The 18,203-nt window shown below is 38.4% G+C and overlaps 1 protein-coding gene across 3 annotated transcripts in view; it reads left to right on the top strand.

The window, feature by feature from the left end:
* Nucleotides 1–18,203, top strand: part of GABRG3 (gamma-aminobutyric acid type A receptor subunit gamma3) — a 356,600-nt gene that overhangs the window by 179,342 nt on the left and 159,055 nt on the right. For all 3 annotated transcript variants that reach the window (XM_064143513.1, XM_064143514.1, XM_064143515.1), the window contains 2 exons: nucleotides 8,776–8,996; nucleotides 11,304–11,386. In XM_064143513.1, the coding sequence (XP_063999583.1) occupies nucleotides 8,776–8,996; nucleotides 11,304–11,386 (304 nt within the window). The remainder of the gene's footprint in view (nucleotides 1–8,775; nucleotides 8,997–11,303; nucleotides 11,387–18,203) is intronic.

Raw genomic sequence — 18,203 nt, 5'->3', positions numbered from 1 at the left:
TATTTATTTTGACCCTTGAAAATGTTCACTGGTAGGTGGCAAGATGGTTTCAAGTGGGGGAGAGTTTGAAATGATAGGATTTAAGTCACTGGTGAACTGTAGGTTTCCTTTGCAACCTTGGAGAACACACTGATGACTTTAATAGTTTCAGAGAAGGAACGACAAGTTTGTAACTTTGTATTCCCCACCAGAGTGTTTTAAAGGGTAAGAGAACAACTTTTTTGGACAGTTGAGTACTAGACAGGTGCATAATCAAATGGCATCTGGATTTGTAAGATATAGCAGCCTCAGGAGATACTCTAAAAATATATATTTTAGGGGAACAATTGGAAGAGGACTTTAACCCATCTGGTTTGCCACATGCCTCCTTACCATATATTCTTTCACTCATGATTCTGTGTGAGATTCCAGTGTAACTGATCCTTCAGCCTGAGATATGTGTGTGGGGTTTGTTTTTATTTGTTTTGCCTTTTTTGCCATCACTGCCCTGTCTCCCATTCCTCTACAAGGGTTTTATTGTGCTGAGTGACAATACACAGAAAAACATGGTAGCCTATACTTTTCTAGCTTGACAATGGCATATCAGATGTTTCAGAATATATTTGTCATGGAGGGGATTTCTCTATTCCTCCCCTGTTAGGGGGAGGTGAGAAATTAATTTGAGGTGGTTTTGATTTTTTATAAAATTATTTATTAAAATTAATATTTACAAATTTACACCACCCCCAACCACTATGAAATCCGTTTCATTGCAAGTTTATGAAAATAGCTTGAGATATATTTACAGGGATTGATTATTAACTGGAAATATCAAATTATTAACAATTATTGACAGAGAGAAATATTTCCTTAGGCTTAATGTCTCTTAACCACTCTAGTGTTTGCCCAGCAAGGGCTGTAACTGTGTGTGCTCTTCAGGTAGAGATAACTTATATTACAAAAGTATTAAAGCTTATTTGGATGTGTTGCTCTTGACTATTAATCATTAATCACCCTCCCAGGATTCTGTCTCAGCGTGTGCCCAGTACTTGGGGTCTTGGTATAGCTGGAGTCTGTCCCGGCTTGCAAGGGGAATTGATAAGGGTTCTCCCAGTCTCTGGGGTAACAGTATTTCTCTAACCTTCTCTCCTGGGGTAATCTCTGCCTTGGAGCTGCGGCTTCTGGATGCTGTGTGTGTCCAGGGATGATCAGCTGGCAGTAATTTCCCGATGCAGGAGAAGGATTTGTCCGTGTAGCTTCTGACATGGTCACGCATCTAGCAGGCTGCGTTCGTAGGTTTGCAGACAGCCTGAGGGTCTGCTGGGCCTGGGTCTTTCCAGACTTACAGGATAGCTGGCAAGTAGTCTATGCCATGCTGCATGGAGATTTAACTCCGTAGGTGAATCGAGATAGCTCTAGGCTTAGGCAGGGGGTTTCTTGGCTTCCCATATATGTATGGTGCAGGCATGAATGTGCTCTGCTTCTCAAAGGGCTCGCAGGTAGCTTGACTGCGCCTTGAGATCAATGCATGAGGTCTGGGCCTCGGTAATGCTTGCAGGTGAGTGAGGCCTGATCCTTTGTCTAGGCCAATGCAAGCAGGTCAGTGCAGCAAGGTGCTGCTGTGGATCAGAGCTGAGTCTAAATGCTCTAAGCTTCTGAACTGGTAAACAGTCTGGACTGTCTGAACAGACTGAACATGTGGTGCTGCTGTGCACCCCACTTATAGGCTCTGGGGCCGAGATTTGTGGCTCGTTGGACATCTAAAATGACCAATCAGGTTGGCCGTAAGCCAAACCTCGCCCCAATAGGCAATAGAGACATGCCTGGACCCTCCCAATAGGGGATTACCTGGGCGGACCCCAGGGGTACACGGGCTGGGCGTGTGTGTGTTACACAATTTGTTTGCTGCCTTGTGGGTCCTGGCAGAAAAACATGTCTGGGCATGTAGAGGCATAGGTAAGCCTCAGTTTTGGGGCTGCTGCCCCTCCACCACAATATTTCCACATTATTTGGCTGAAAAGCCCTCTCTCCATCATTAAAACAAACTCTTTAATATAAAGATTATCTACATAAATTCTTATCATGCACAGTCTTTGAGAGTGCATTTATTTCTATGAACAGAGCAGTTTACCTTCTCTTTTCAATAAGCTAGTGCCTCAAGAAGCATAACTGTAAAGTTGATACCTCTTTTGTTGTAGTATGTGAATATTAAATATTTTAGTAAATTGTTGTATAGTGTTTTTTTCCACGTATCAAGTATTCTTAGGAAACCTTAATTTTGTACTTTATTATATGAAGCACAGCAATTAACATGTGTTCACAGACTTCTAATTTTCTTTCTTTATTTCTTCTCTTCAGTGATTAGTCATTTTTATTTTCTTATTTCCACAGGAAGTTTGTCCTTGTGCATTTGTCTTACTAAATTCACAAGTTAACAACCTTGGTTTTTTCCTACATCAAATTATGCATTTGGCATCTCTCTCTTAAAAGAACCCCAACCCATCTGCTGTCTTAATAAAGCCTTAAATTACAGGTCAGAGTGGGCACTGTGCCTATACCAACAATATTTTTTCTTCCACCAGCAATTATTTCCAGTTACATTGCCCAGCAGATAACAGGAATTAAAAGTCTGCCCACTAGCATTTATCACCCATCTCTACTTCTTTTACAATTTCCTTGCATTCTTTGGACATGCATTTTTCCAATGTGTCCCAAATTAAGAGCATATTGTTATGGCTTATCAAATATAGAACTTCATATCTTTGTCTGCAGCACAACGTGAACCTTAGCCTTCTTGACACACCAAGAAAAGAAGCTATGAAAGTGCAGTTGTGGCACAATCGTGGCAATTGAGATGTCTTAGGGAATGATCTCAGAGAAACAGAAACCTACAGAAGGGTCCCAAAATAAGTGGGAAGCAGCAATATTCATCAAGAATGAAAAATCTTCCACTTAAAGGGATGGAAAGAGAACAGATCTACAATTGGTTTTCTAAAATGAGCTGCATTCTTTCTAATTTCATGCTGTGTTTCTGATTGTGGAAGAGATAATTTGTCAGTGGAAAGTGAGAAAAAGACGTGAAGGGATCTTGTGGGTGGGCCAAGACAGGCATCTCCAGTCACTCCTTAAATGAATTTGAGAAGATATCTGGAATACAGCAGGGCTGGAGCTAGCCTCCAGAAAGCCAAATCATGTGCAGTGAGACAAATAAATGTTTTCTTACGGAAAGGAAATGCTACAGGATAATTGCATGTTTTGGTTTTAGTGTGAGGTTAGCCATTTTTTTGCTCTTTATAATATCAAGAAAACAGTTAAATAGTCTTCTAAAGCAGCCAGTAGGCAACAAACAGTGAAGAAGGTAAGCTTCAATACTTGTTGCTCTGAAACTCCTGCTGATGCAGTGATGAGAAGAGCTTTTTTTTCTTTGACTCAAAGCATTCAGCTACAGAGACCACCATGGATGCTTGCTGAAATATTTTTGCCTGTGTTAACGTGTAACCATAATGCTTGCAACTTTCTGAAAGTATCAAAGAAAATTCTCACAAAAGAGCAAGTTATTCAGAGTATTTCTAGACATAAAACAGTTTGGAAAGTTTTCAGAGTTACATATTTTACTACCACAGTAAACCTAATCATTCTGTCTTTTGGTTTGTATATTTATTTTGGAGGTCTTTTGAAGGTACAGCCTCAGTGCTGCTGGGAAAAATAAACTCTATTAGAAGAAAAGACTTAAAATGTGGGGAAGTGTTTCCTGAGCTCTTTCATTAGAAACAACTGATAATTTAAAATTGTTTAAAAGGCCTGATGTTACGTAGTTAATGATTCAACTGAGTACTCACATATGTCAGGAGTCTTTCACTGGGACACATTCTCATATACTAGCTTCACATTCCTGCTCTTTTGATGTTTTTTAAGTCTTCCTTAAATGAGTCCATTTTTGTTACGTCATCAGATTTGGGCAGATTATGGAATTCCTCAGATTCCATTTCGAAGAACTCTTTTTAAGTGTGGGGAATTTAACAGGTAACATGGTTTATAAATTTACTTTTCAAATCAAATATAGTGAAATCTATCAATAAATTATGCTTCTATCAATCCTTTCAAGATTATAAATTAATTTTACATCAGAGAAATTTAATCTTTCAGCAATATATGGTGTACTAAAAGAAATAACATCTCCCTAGAATTTCCCTTTCTGTTAACACGTAGACCTGTTTCTCCCTTGGGATTGGCCCTTACTTGATCTCAAGGAGAATGTCTTTTCTGCAGTACCTCTGGAGTGCAGCTTCAATTAACATAGCTAGGCATAACGTGAATATGTGCTAAAAGGCAAAAAGAAATCTTGAGTCTGTTTCAGTAGCATGGCAAATTAGCTGCTTGTAAGACAGGAAAACATAGTCAGAGAACACTTTACAGTACATGACCTTGGCATCATTTCCTGGGGAACAGAGTTTCACTTTCTGCCATGTTTCTGTTGCAGTAGCAAAACAGGGCATATATATTAAAAAAAAGCATAGGAAGTTGCTTCATCTGAGGCAACCATTTCACCCAAATCTGATCTCATGGCTGAACTCTTTAGGTGCAACTATTATATTTCATAAATATCTAAAATGGCAGGTATTAGCTACCATATAAACCCCATTTTTTTCTTATATTCTGTGATGGTTTGGGTGTTCCCCACCCCCCACACTTTAGAAATCACCCAGACTAGACTCAGCCAGCTCTGAAAATATGAATGAAGCTATTTATTTACAGCTAGCACAATATACAAGCAGATATTTACAGTATATACAGCTATATACAGAAATATACAAGGTAAAAGTAATACAGAAGCACAACTCCCCTCCCAGAAACCTGAGTGCCCAGGAGGGGCTCTCAACCACCCCTGCACCTTCTCCCTGCCCCTCTCAACCTTACCCCAGTCCTAAAGAAGAATAGAGGTTCAGCCAAGAGGTTAAGAAGCAAAGCTGGGTTAGTCCAAATGAAAGGTGAGGTTAGGGAGATGCAGCTCAGTCAGAAGCCCAAGGCAGAGTGCGACAAAATGGCAAGAGTGTTATCTAATGTTTTCATTTCTTCTTCAGCAAGACTCTGAGGGGAGTAGCCATCCCCATTGTTTTCCTTTCACACCCTATGATCTAGTTCTTCTCACCAAAACATTCTACCCTGCTTCAAACTAGCACATATTCTATTGACCCACTGCCGCAGCTCAGCGCCATGAGCTACCTGGCACTGGAGCACAGAGATGACTCTTGTTCCTTTTGAAGAGTAAGAATGGAGATGCTGAACACTGGTTGGAGGTTTAGAGGGAGATTCTGTTTACAGGTGCCTATGTGCAAAAGGCAATCAGGTAGAACGAATACATCCACAAGCCAGGCCAAGTCTATCAGACTAAAACCTTCTAGAATCCTCAACCCCTTCCACCCTCAGTGGACCTGAGGGTAGGCCACAGCTGCCCTGCCCAGCTTAGGCCCACAAGGCCTCAGCAGGCCACATGACGCAGCTCAGAACTCTCTGCCAGCTGGAAGCTTTCTGCCTCACACAACCCACGAGGTAAGGAGGGTGTGAGCTCTTCACGGGGAAAAGAAGTGACGGGAGGAAAGGCAGGGAGGAGAAGAGAAGAGGCTGATACCAGCCAGGCACTGCATTATGAGCTGTGACACCAGGAAGCAGAATGGAGTAGCAATGTTACACTATCCTGGGGTGACCAGGATCCATCCCTTGGGATGAGAGTCTTGTCTCTGTGGCTTTCTTGAGGGAACCTGGGACTTCCCAAACTGCCGCACCCGTATGAGATTGACACAGAAACCTCTCTTGTAGCAGTTTCTTGCTGGGGGCTGTGTGCTAGAGATCACTGTATCAGCTTTCTGCAAAGTTGTTGGCTACACTGGGAACTGAATATCTGTAGTCAGTGAAGATAAAGGTAATTTTCCTGAAGTGTGCACAGGCTTAGCCCCATTAGAAATGAAGAACTGAGTGTCAGTTTTGAAAGTGACCTCCGTTCCTTCCTCATACAGTGAATATATAGATATCGTACCTCATTATCGGCCTGGTTGAGGACTGAAACTGTAAACTGACCTAACATTCGCTTCTAAAAAGGATTAATGGAGAGAATAGAAAGCATGAAATTGCATTTCAGATATTATGTAGAAATGTTCATTTATTTTCACTGGGAGATTTTGTTTTCTAGCTTGTACATTCTGACAGAACATTGTAAATACATTAATAATAAAGAAGAGGTGTAAAGTGTTGGAGGAGTCAGTGAAAGTAGCTATAAACAACTGACTTCTCTTAAAAATATTACTTTGTTTTTTCATGATCTCAGTTTACAAAAAGAAAAATGTATTTTATTAAAGAACTGACTAACTCAGAAGGTCTGTGAACCATGTAGTTTGAGTTGAAATGCATTTATTAAAGTGAACGGAGTTTCAGTGGCCAACTGCAGAGATATTTTAGAGAATGCGTTATTGCTGGCATTTACTAGTTACAGTAATAAGTAAAGGAATGCAAAATGGCAGTTGGATAGTCAAGTCATCATCGGCTTGTTCTAGGCTAATGTGATCTGTTTCTTAGCCAGAGTTATTTGACTGATTGGAAATCACAATGATACATCTGTATTGCTCCTGGTGCGCTTGTTGCTCAGGTCTAGCTGCAGTACCTTCTCAGGACCGTGTATTATGGAGCTTAAGGTCTTTCTTTGTCAGGGTAGATATTCTAAATATCCTAAATCCAAAATATCATGAAATATGTAGGATATGCTAGGAGGGAATTATGAGTGATCCTTCATTTAACCAAAGTAAAGCGTTCATGTAAAACAACCTCAAATATGAATATCATGCAAAAACCTGTCCAGTAAGAGACACCACTGTCATTACCCATCTGTATACAAATGGTCTTTGATTTTATATATACTGATTGCCACATGTGAGCTAAAAAAAGTAACTACTCACTTGACATTTGAAGAAACCCATAGACATGTCTGGCATACTCCTTTATATAGAAACTGAATGTGCCAGACTGTTGTCACTGTACTTTCAATTACTAAAATGACAGAACTGATTGTAGATCGGCACTCTACCATCTTCAGTCTAGTGAATCAAGGCATCCTTTTTGGATAATAAAGGTACACTCTGTACTTTATATTGCATCTTTTAAGTTTGTGGGGATGTGCAACTTTGTGCTTGTCTAGCTGAAAGTTAAGTCTCTTCAGATTCAAAATTCTCAGCTTCCCTGAGAAGATAAAGATAATGATGCAATGAAAAATAATAGTGAGAAGGGCTACAAAGAAAAATAGACCTTAATGTCTTTGGTGGCTATGCTTTAATTCCTAAGGTGATCAATTATCTGACATTTGGATACATGCTAGCACCACTTGTACATCTAGAGATGAGGTCCAGAGTGTGTTTTGGGCCAGGATTACAATGTCAGTGAGTTAGATTTACTGGTGTTACAACTTCAGTTTTGGAAGAATAGCCTGCCAAAAATGTAATAGCGCAGGACATCCAGATGGCTCTTAGCAAAATAGTTGCCCTCAGTTCAGACTACAAGCTCTTTGAATGTTCTATAGATAAAAAGTATACAATGCTGGTTTTACATGTTCCTTTTTAAAACACAGAAATAAACAAACAAAAATGCTGTGAAAAATCGAGATCAGAGTGGTCAAAGGGAAAGAAACAGACGTTCCACACAGTCTTCGTTCTCTTTTATTCAGACATACCAAGAGTGTATCTACCAGGAGACCTAAGGAGATATTTTTCTCTGGATTATCCCCAGCCCTCGTGTTAGTCTATGTTATAGAATACACACTCTGCATCACGTTAGCAAATGCTGTCCCTGTCATGGATGTGGCCAGCCTGGCAATACTGACAGGGTCTTTCATAATGCAGTCTGATGGCCATTTCCACCAGGTTCACAGGGACAGCAGTCTGGAAAGAAGAAAAGGAACATAAGCAAATAAAGTGTGACCTTTCCCAGCCTCTGGTGGCTGGAATTCACATTTCACATACTGGTTTTAATACAGTTTGTTCCATTGGGTATGAAATGCATAAATGAACATGTTTGTACGTTCACCTATATCATTTGGTCTGTCTATTAATTTCTCTAGTTAAATCTACTATGACTGCTTCCCTACAGAAACACAGCAGTAAACATGGAGTGAAAGAAAATATGACATTCACATAAATTTTATTAGTCTACTAAGCCAGTAAGTTAGTGCTATTAGCATTTAGAGTACATGAGGTGTCTGTAAAAATGCAGGAGCATGCCTTTCTAATTCTGCTGCAGTCTGACCTGAAGAAGATTGGCTAAATAATTAGTAACAAGCAGAACAATTAATTTATTGACTTCACAAAACCCACTCTCCAGAAGTTATTGCCATAATCAGAGAAATTTATAATTCTTCAGCTTACATACGTTGCTACTGGTCATCTTTCACACCTCTTTTATTGGTCTGCCTTATGACAAAGACGTCTCTGCAGATTGCACCTTGTAACTGTGATTTTTCAGAGACAATAGGTAAGAGCATGCTATTGCAAGATTGCAGCACAAGACCAAGGCAATGGAGATATTTGCTTTCTAAAGTAGCTAGAAAGGAAGGAGGGGGAAAAAAAATAAGAAAAAGTGAAAACAGGGAAAAGAAGTATTTAAGAAGTATTTCCACAGACAATAAATGAAGAAAACATGGCTCCATTGGCCTGAATATGTCCTGCTGTCCTACACACAGATAGAACTTATCAAATGTCAAATGTTAATGAGAAGTGTGGAATTGATTTCAATTTGTGTATCATGCTTTCATTGCAGGAATATCAAATTGATATATTTTTTGCCCAGACATGGACAGATAGCCGTCTTCGCTTCAACAGCACCATGAAAATACTGACTCTGAACAGCAACATGGTTGGCTTGATCTGGATCCCAGACACAATATTTCGTAACTCGAAGACTGCGGAGGCTCACTGGATCACCACCCCCAACCAGCTCCTCCGCATATGGAATGATGGCAAGATCTTGTACACCCTTAGGTGAGCACACAGTGAGATGCAGGGGCGAAAGCTTCTGTCACCTTTGGCGTAATAGTAATTTTCAGTACTTTTGTTGTCCTCTACTGTTTTCTTCCTGATGCTTATGTAACTGTGCTTGACAAATGCTAAAATATTCAGCTGTAGGTACTGCTGAGTCTAAATAACAAAGTTTTGTCTTTCTGAAAAGAGGAACCTTGAGAATTGGGAATGAGTCTCTGTATTGTAGAAGTTGTGCTTTTTAGTGCTTTTAATAAAATCAGGAGCATGTAGTCTCCGGAAACCTATCAGAAACCTTTCTGGTTAGAATTAGATAAATAGCTGGATTAAGTATTTCTAGATTCATGATAATTCCAATATTTGATTCGTCAAAAAAGTCACACTGAAGGTGGTCTGTCACATCTCATCACAAGAGTGAATTGCTGGAGGAAAGGCTTTTAGGATTTTTCTAATCTTTGTGAAACCCTCAACTGTATTGTATTAGAAACACTGTGTGTATTTTCATTTAAAAAGTGATCCTGTGGAAATCAAAATAATGTGTGTTTACTTCTGGAAAAGCTGAGAAGGGAGATATACCACAAGCCGTATTAGTCTTACCAAACTGTTTCAGAAACATCTCTTTCACAGACTAAATTTTCTTCAGTGATTGCGTTCAGCCCTCTCAATGCAACAGCATGTTCTGATCATGCTTGCAGTTGCAGGTGGGCTCCATTAGAAAGTCTTTGGTGAACAGTAAGAAAGGAATTAAACAGCTGGAAAAGTGACTGATATTTTCAGTGTTCTACCCTCCTTAGGCTTTCTTCTCTGTGAAGATCTGCTTTTTTCAGTCTTTAGCCTTTGGCTACAGACTTTGGTGATTTGAATGTTAACTCACATACCCTTTTTGTTGATTTTGTTGTTGTTTTATTTGACTTTCTCTTGAGTCTTACGTCAGTATTTTGTGACAAGCTAAGCATCTACTTAATAGTAGTTAGATTTACATACCTATCACTAAAGACACTGTTTATTGGATGGCATTCCAAATTCATTGAAAACAGCTGAAAAAGTCCCTTTTTTATACTGGACCTCCTGGATTGTTTGAATGAGCATTTTTAGTTTGTGAAATATATTTTTTGTCTATTTTTGCCCTCTCAGGTAACCCTCCTCTTTATGTAGGAGGAGCTGTTAGAATGGTCATTTTTCCTTAATAACACTGTGTGATTCAAGAACAATTTTTCTGACTGAAGTGAGCACACAGCATTGGTCTGGCATTGAAGCAATAACTACTGTATGCCCTAGTACTGTCAGGTGTCAATGAGCGTTCCATGTTCAGGAGAAAGTGTATAACGTTCAGTCATGCCCCATGCTTTTCCATCCTCTTCCCCATCCACTTTCGGGTCTGTAACACTACAATTCTTATCTAGTGACAGTATGAAAATGCTGTTAAATTCATCTTAGGTGGAGGAACACTGTTAAATTCCTTTCTGTGCCACTCTAAATCTGAGGCAAAAGCTTTTTCCCAACCAGTTTGTTAGCTTTTGAATTAATTTTAAAAGCAAAAGAAGAAAGAAGGCAACAACCTCCCCTTATAACCCCACAGTTACTGCATAAATTCAGGCATGCAATTAATGTAGTGCCTATTTCGTGAAAAAAACAACCAACCAACCAAAAAAACCCTGTATAATAAACTAGTACTTAATGCAATCAACCTGGATGAATAGATTTGCTTTGTAAACTCTCAGGCTGATGATTATCTGATTTTTTATAGTAATTTTAAAGTCAGCTCCATCTGTAATGTGTTTTGAGTTAATGATTTCCTGTAACATAAGCTTTCAACAGGGTTGAAGACATTTCTGCTGATCTCTTTGTTACATCTGTAAAACTGAGAATAACATACAGAGATTTATTAAGATTTCAGAGAGAACCTGTGATGACTGGAAGACTTTAAAGTTCATATTATAAGTAAATGCAGAGAATATTTCTTATCAGAGTCTATATGAGGTTTTAATTTTGTGGAATTGCATACCACCACATTAGCCATATTTCCTGGGTGTTTTTTAAAAGAATGGTTGTTTCCATTGCATATCCTTCAGTGATTAATTGTCTAGAAAAAAAATGTGTGTAGATTAATGATGCATTTATGGGTTTAGATAATCATTATTGGTTCGGATCAGACTTAAATAGCCAATGAACAATATGCAAATATAATCCTTTTCTTTCAGACCTTACTTAAGGATGTCAAGATGTTCTTGCATGACACCTAAAGCTACTCTGCCTTCTCCTGTGACCACTGTGCTGATGTGTAGTAATAGATGCTTGGTTTCTCCATAGGCTTACCATTAATGCTGAGTGCCAGCTTCAGCTGCACAATTTCCCAATGGATGAACACTCATGTCCTTTGATATTCTCTAGCTGTAAGTACTGCTTTGATGTCTTATTGTTGTATACAATGAGTATCCAGAGGTATAAGTTCAATTCTGATTTTTGTCAGGTTGTTCAACTGTTTCACAAGACATATAGGAAGTTTAGATGGGCTTATGTATTCAGGGAATTTTTGTTTTCCTGTCTCTAGCAGTCATGGCAAATGGACTTAGAGCATGAAACCTTCTGTAGGTTTACTCAGACTTTTCAGATGATGCTGTAATCACACTTTCAGCAGGAGCAGATATTCATATCAGTCTCTGCTATGTTAATCTGTACAAAGATGTGACATTCACATGAGAATAGAAATTGCAGCTTTCTTGTGGAGGTGCCTGGCAACCTCTGAACATCCAGGTTTGTAGCAAGTACATGGTAATGCCTCTCTATTCTGTAGTAAATAGTGCAACTACTGTAAATCTCATTTTATTGCTCAGCTTGTCCAGTAGTCTTAATATTGTAATGTACACACTATTATTGGTATGTTTAAAATCTCAGAAACACAGTGGTGAAATGGATGTAAAACAAGATTCGAGTGCATTAATTCTGACATCAAATATTACTCTGACAAAAGGTTATCTTCGTGCTGATTAATTTCAAAAAGCTTGACAGCTGCCTGCTCATTCATATACTTGCACAGTTTTTTAATCCAAAGTCAAAAAATGCAAGTGTTTCCTATTTTTCAAAGGGTTTCCACTAAAGATTTATCCCTTGATAAACTCCAAGACTCGGGATCTGTGTTCTCCAAAAGTGAATGGAAAAGGTATTGGCTTGTCTTTCTATTTGGAAAAGACCATTGTATCTATCATTTCTTAAAAAGCAATAGAAGAATAACACTAATGTTTTCATAACAGGTATGCTCTTGTGAGAGTAGAGTATTGATTTCCATTTATGAATAACATACAAACAGTGATTCTCTGTCAGAAAATGGATTTGAATTTCAGCTGATGTGTTCCGTGATGTATTACTACTTTTCCCCAGGAAAATATTTTTTTCTAAAACCCACTAGTTCAAACATCTCCCATTCTCCCAAAACATTATCACAATGTTGCCATTTTTTATGATCTATGTATATAAGTGAGTCTGGGCAAAAATGGAAAGTCATATGCTTATTTTTGATGGGTAGAATATATGCATACTCAACAGAACAAGAGGCATATAACTCCTGACTAACCTTTCCTGCTTGTCACTGAACTACATGCACATCAGCTATTGTGAGTTACTGCATGAAGCTACTTTCATGTTGTGACAATCTGCTGTTGAGGTACTGGGAAATGTGTGTGTGATCTCAAAAGTGAAATCCCATCCCAGAGAGACTAATAAAATCTACCACATAAATTTGATAGATCTTGCTAGCAATATCCAAAGTAGGTAAACAGGGAAGTTGCTTCAAATCTAATAGCGAGGTTTGTTTTTTATTGAGACAGAGGGAGGATATCAGCAGGAACTTCAGAAGGCTCCACATCATGGCAGTTTCAAATACATCTTGATTTTCAGAGGTTCCTCCTAACTTAGATCTATTAGCTCAGAGCTCTTCTGCCCTTGAAAACATGCATGTATTGCAATCATACATATATATTACCGTCTATGTAGACAGAGATGGCATAAGATCAAGCAGAAGCTGAATGTGTTACAGTTTTAGTGTGCATTTTTTGTAATTTCTTGCTAGATAGGTAAACCTGTGGAGAAATATTAAAATAATGTTTTATAGTTTTGTCAGTTTCTTTTATCATATTCATAATAAGGGTTTATTTCTTTAAGTTCATACTGAGTAGTGTTCTTTTCCTTGGACACTTGTAGTACTACTATTATCATAAGAGTAGGACATTTCCTATGCGATTTGTTTCATAACTTGTTTGTATTTTCAGTGTTGCATATATTCATAGCAGTCTCAAAATATATGGCACTCAGTGGGACTCATAAAATGAATGACTGAATGCCTGAATGATTTATTACTGCCTACTACAACAAGAATCTGAGGGGACTAGCTGGTTATGGATCCCAAGGTGTGCATCTTTGAATAAAATAAAAATGATTGTAGATTTCACAGCTCAGCTCTGCTTCCTTCCCTCTGCATCCCTTTCGTCTGTTACCTGGCACACAGAGAAACAAACTTTCATAGTTTCCACTGAAGGCAAGCAGAGAGTGTTTCCTACATCTCTGCATACACATGAACAAGGTTAATATTTGAAATCTTACTTTGGATATAAATCTCCCTTGATATTTCAGAAATGTGAAACTAATCATAGAATCATAAAATCATAGAATCAACCAGGTTGGAAGAGATCCCCAAGATCATCCAGTCCAACCTGTCACCCAGCCCTATCCAGTCAACTAGACCATGGCACTAAGTGCACTCAAATCACAAATCACTCTGTAGTATTTTCCTCTGGTGTCTGCTGGTTTACACTCTAACTCTGTTGTTGCAGTTAAGAGAGTTGATGCTGCTTTGGTGGCAATACTGAGTTCTGCTTGATATGAACATGGAGAAAACCATGGCTTATAAACAAAAAAGCATCTCAGTGTGTTAACAGTGGTCATTAAAACCTGTCTATCCCTTCCTCTGGAAAATCTTGTTCCAAAACAGTTTCTGGAACTCTCTAGCCTCTTTTATATGAATTAGAAATTACTGAAATAATTTTAAAGCTCTTTGATCTCTGTGCAAGTTTTGCATGTGCTTCAAGTGATATGATGAGATGGGTCATCCAGCATACTAGAGCATGTGGTATGTGTATGTCTGTTGTTGCTGTCCTTAAGTTGAAGTATGCTTAACACACTCCTTATGTGAAAAGTTGAGCCCAATGGCATAACACAAGGCTGCTGGGCAGTGCAACAGTTCTTTCCCAGCCTGTGTACCAGACTGGTTGGATCAACCACATGTGGCAAGCAGAATTCTTTGATACATAAATGTTACAACACTGGCATCAATGTCAATGCATGATGTGAATGTGTGTTTCCCTGTGAATGTGAAGAAAGAATCAATGCTGTGACTTATTCATGGGTAATTAGTGATAGAACAAGAGGGAATGGCCTCAAGTTGCAACTAGATAGGTTTAGATTGGACATTGTTCACATTCTGTGAACAAGAAAATGTTCACAGAAAGAGTGGTGAGGCATTGGAATGAGCCGCGCAGGGAGGTGGTTGACTCTCCAACTCTGAGTGCATTTAAAGGTTATTTAGTTGTGGTATTAGGGGATACAGTTTAGGATGAACCTTGTAGAGTAGACTTGTCATTTGGACTTGGTGATCCTGAGAGTCTTTTCCAATGTTCCTGTGATTCTGTGATCCCGATGTAGCAATTTTTGATAGCTTTTGCTCTGTATGATCACATTTTCTTCATATGGTTTTAAAGTACTATATATTACTGCATAAAAATATTCTGTCAGTATTGTTTTTCATTTGGGTTAATTTGCCCTCCTGAGCCAGTGGAGGCTGCTATGCTACTTTTGGTACTGAAGTAGCACGTTAAACTGTCTTGGTTATCACTATTCAGCATTGATTTGATCATTGAGAAAATAATTTCAAGATTGTACCATAAAACTTAGTTTATTGAGTAGTTAGGATTCACATAAACATCATTAAGAAAGAAGGGGGTATTCTGTATGGAGGACAATGTCAGCACAATAATAAATACACAGGCAGCAAAATGCAGGCTGGAAAGGAGAAGTTAAGCAGAATTAGTTGTAGAACACCTGACACAGGATACTTTGGGTGCTTAAATTTTATAAAGATTCAAAAGTGTTTGGACAAATCGTGACACTTCATCAAGTGACAGCATATGAAAACAAAACCAAGTTGAAGGTGACAAACTCATTTTACCTGGTTTAGAGCGTTTGGAACTTTACTGTGGGAATCTGTGCTAGCTGCATACCTGAGGTCTGAAACAGTCTCTAAGGCCATGCTTCAGACTTTACCAGATGCAGTGTCATTGAGCTGCAGCACAAGATGCCAGAATAAAAATTAAATTACTTGGGTTTCTTTTCTTTATTTTACTTGCTGCTGGTCTTGAACTTCAGACACTCTTGTTCATTTTAAAAAGTGCTTTAGATTTAGGCAGTAGAAATTATGGGGTTTTTTTGTAGCCAAGTACTTATCTTTTCCCTAACACAAATGTCTGAAGAGTCCTGAGTTGCCCATTACTGGAGGATTGCTGTAAGGCAGGAAAAGGAGGTCAAGCTTGGAATACCATTCCTTCTGCAAACACTAGAATATGCAATCAGTTCACAAACAATTCAAATATTTCCAATTAACAATTTCAGTTAGACAGAGGAAAGCAAAATTTGGTCCAGCTTACATGGTCTAGTCTTAAACCATGTAGTCTTCTAGTCTTCTAAAAGTTCAAGGCTTATTCTTTCCCTTTTTTTTTTTTTTTTTTTTTTTTAAAGTGATCTACAAAAGCATGCAAAGTGGTGCAGGAAAGAAGTAATGAAATGTAAAATGCATTTAAAAGAAATGAATCCAAATGTAACATAGAGCTCAAAGGAAACAGGTCCTGTTTTTCTAAATATAAACTCAGATCAATCAAATGTTATTCCTTTGAACATGAAACCTCTTATGGATGGGCAGTCAGTACTTTGAGCCTCATATAATTAATTTGCTAACAGAACTAGCAGTCCTCACCAATTTTAATGTTTCTCCTAGCCTAGAAAAGTAAACGCTAGTTTTGGAATGAGCTGTGCTTTGTTTCATCTCATGTATCATCTGTAGAATCATTAATAAATTCTGAGGGCAGAATTTAATTTCTGATGAAGAGCAGGCCAGGAGGAACACAGCTTAATGTTCATATCTCAAGACAAGTTTCATTAAAGATTCTGGGAAGGCATTGCAATGTGCAGAAAGAGCTTAAATCCACATCTGAACTTCCTGTCTGTGTTCTCGGTGTAGTGGGCTGAACAAGACCATGGGGCATCAACAGAGTTCTTGATTCAGGTTTTGTAAGAGGCATGTATTAGCTATTGTAGCTTTTTCCTCTTCTAGAAAGGTAGAAATTAAGGTACTGGGAACAATCCATCATTCACTTCAGAAAGCTGCCTTTTTCAGAGAATAGTCAATTTAGAGAGGAAAAAAGAAATATATTTATGGAAAATTTGGCCCTTGAAAGTTTTCTTCAAACTCTGTATTTAGCATGTATGAGAATTCATTATTGCAATACATGAAGCATGACAAATCCCTCCTCCTATTCATCAGCCAGTCCCTCTCATATACTGGCATTTCCATATCTTATTTCCGTTCCTTTCTTTTAGACTTTATTGTTAGACTCTTTGTTCTTTTGTTTGGTTTTTTTTTTTTAACCTGTAAGCAATCATGTCTCTAAGCAACTTTTACTCCTAAATTACCCACACTGACACCTATATATAGTGAATTTGAGATATATTATAATCTTGAGTATTTTTTTTTCTTCATTCCAATAGCCATTCTGTGTGTGATCTGTAACTGCATTACTCAATTCTTAATGTTACTCACTCTTCCCTAAATTTCCCTGTAGGAACTCCTGTAGGAGTTTATTTTTTAGCTAATGTAAATAATTTATTGTTTCTTAGACGGTCAAATATTTATCCAATTCCTTGACTACTCACTACTTTCTAATTCACTCCTTTCTTTGATGCAATTCAATACATTTCTCAAAACACAAAAGGCACACAGTTAAGTATCTATCTGATTTTTGTGACTCTGTATTTTATAGCCAATTCACTGTGAAGTTACACTTTCTAAATCTAATTTATTGTAGATTTGTGCCAAGCTAATGCATATTGTAAGTATTAATGTGACACTATTCTTTCTGTTAGTCTTCTGTCTCATTGCTTGAGGTAAAAAATGGACCTCTTTCTAAACATTTACTGAACTAAGTGGTTCAGTACTGGTCGCAAATTTATAAAGCATATTCTGATGTAAGAGTAATACATTTAAAGCAATCTAGTATTAGATGTGATTTCCACCAATGCACAAATTATTTATGTTGTGTAGAAAAAGCAGAAAAATTTACCTGAGGTTAAAGATTGCCTGTTGCCTCCCTGATGATCAGGAAGAGTTGTTGACAGGGGTTAATTCATGTATTCTTCTGTTCTTCATAAAGAGCTAAGGCTTTGACCTAGTATTAGACCAGCTGGTCTAATAGGCACCAACAAAACCTCCACACTGGTCTTCCAAAGTGCAGACTTCAGCTTATTTAAGCAACTAACTTGGAAAGTTCCTTGGAAAATAGCCCTTAAATACAAAAGGGTCCAGGAAGGTTGGACCTACTTCAAGAAAGAACTCTTGAAGGCACAGGAGCAGCTGTCCCATTGTGCTGGAAGATGAGCCAATGAGGGAGACAGCCAGACTGGATGAGCAAGTTACTTCTAAAGGAATTAAAGAAAAAATAGGGGGTGTATCACCTTTGGAAAAAAGGGGTGGTGTCCCAGAAAAAGAGAGATGTTGAGGTGCTAGTATGTGTCCAGAGAAGGGTAACAAAGCTGGTGAAAGGCCTGGAACACAAGCCCTGTGAGGAGAGGCTGAGGGAGCTGGGGTTGTTTAGCCTGGAGAAGAGGAGGCTCAGGGGTGACCTTATTGCTATCTACAGCTACCTGAAGGGAGGCCTCAAGTTATAGGCTGGATGTTAGGAGGAAGTTCTTCACAGAGAGAGTGATTTGCCATTGGAATGAACTGCCCAGAGAGGTGGTAGAGTTGCTGGATGATCTTGGAGGTCTCTTCCAACCTGGTTATTTCTGTGATTCTGTGAACTGTCTCTCCCCTTTTATAGTGACTAATTAGTGAAGCCTAAAATGCTTAAGTCATGATATCTTGGGTCCATCAAACACTTTTTTGAGACTCTC

Source organism: Pogoniulus pusillus, chromosome 5 (assembly GCF_015220805.1).
Source record: "Pogoniulus pusillus isolate bPogPus1 chromosome 5, bPogPus1.pri, whole genome shotgun sequence".
NCBI classification, from domain to species: Eukaryota; Metazoa; Chordata; class Aves; order Piciformes; family Lybiidae; genus Pogoniulus; species Pogoniulus pusillus.
Note: the sequence above shows the minus strand (reverse complement) of the source record. Positions and strands in the feature narration are given on the sequence as shown.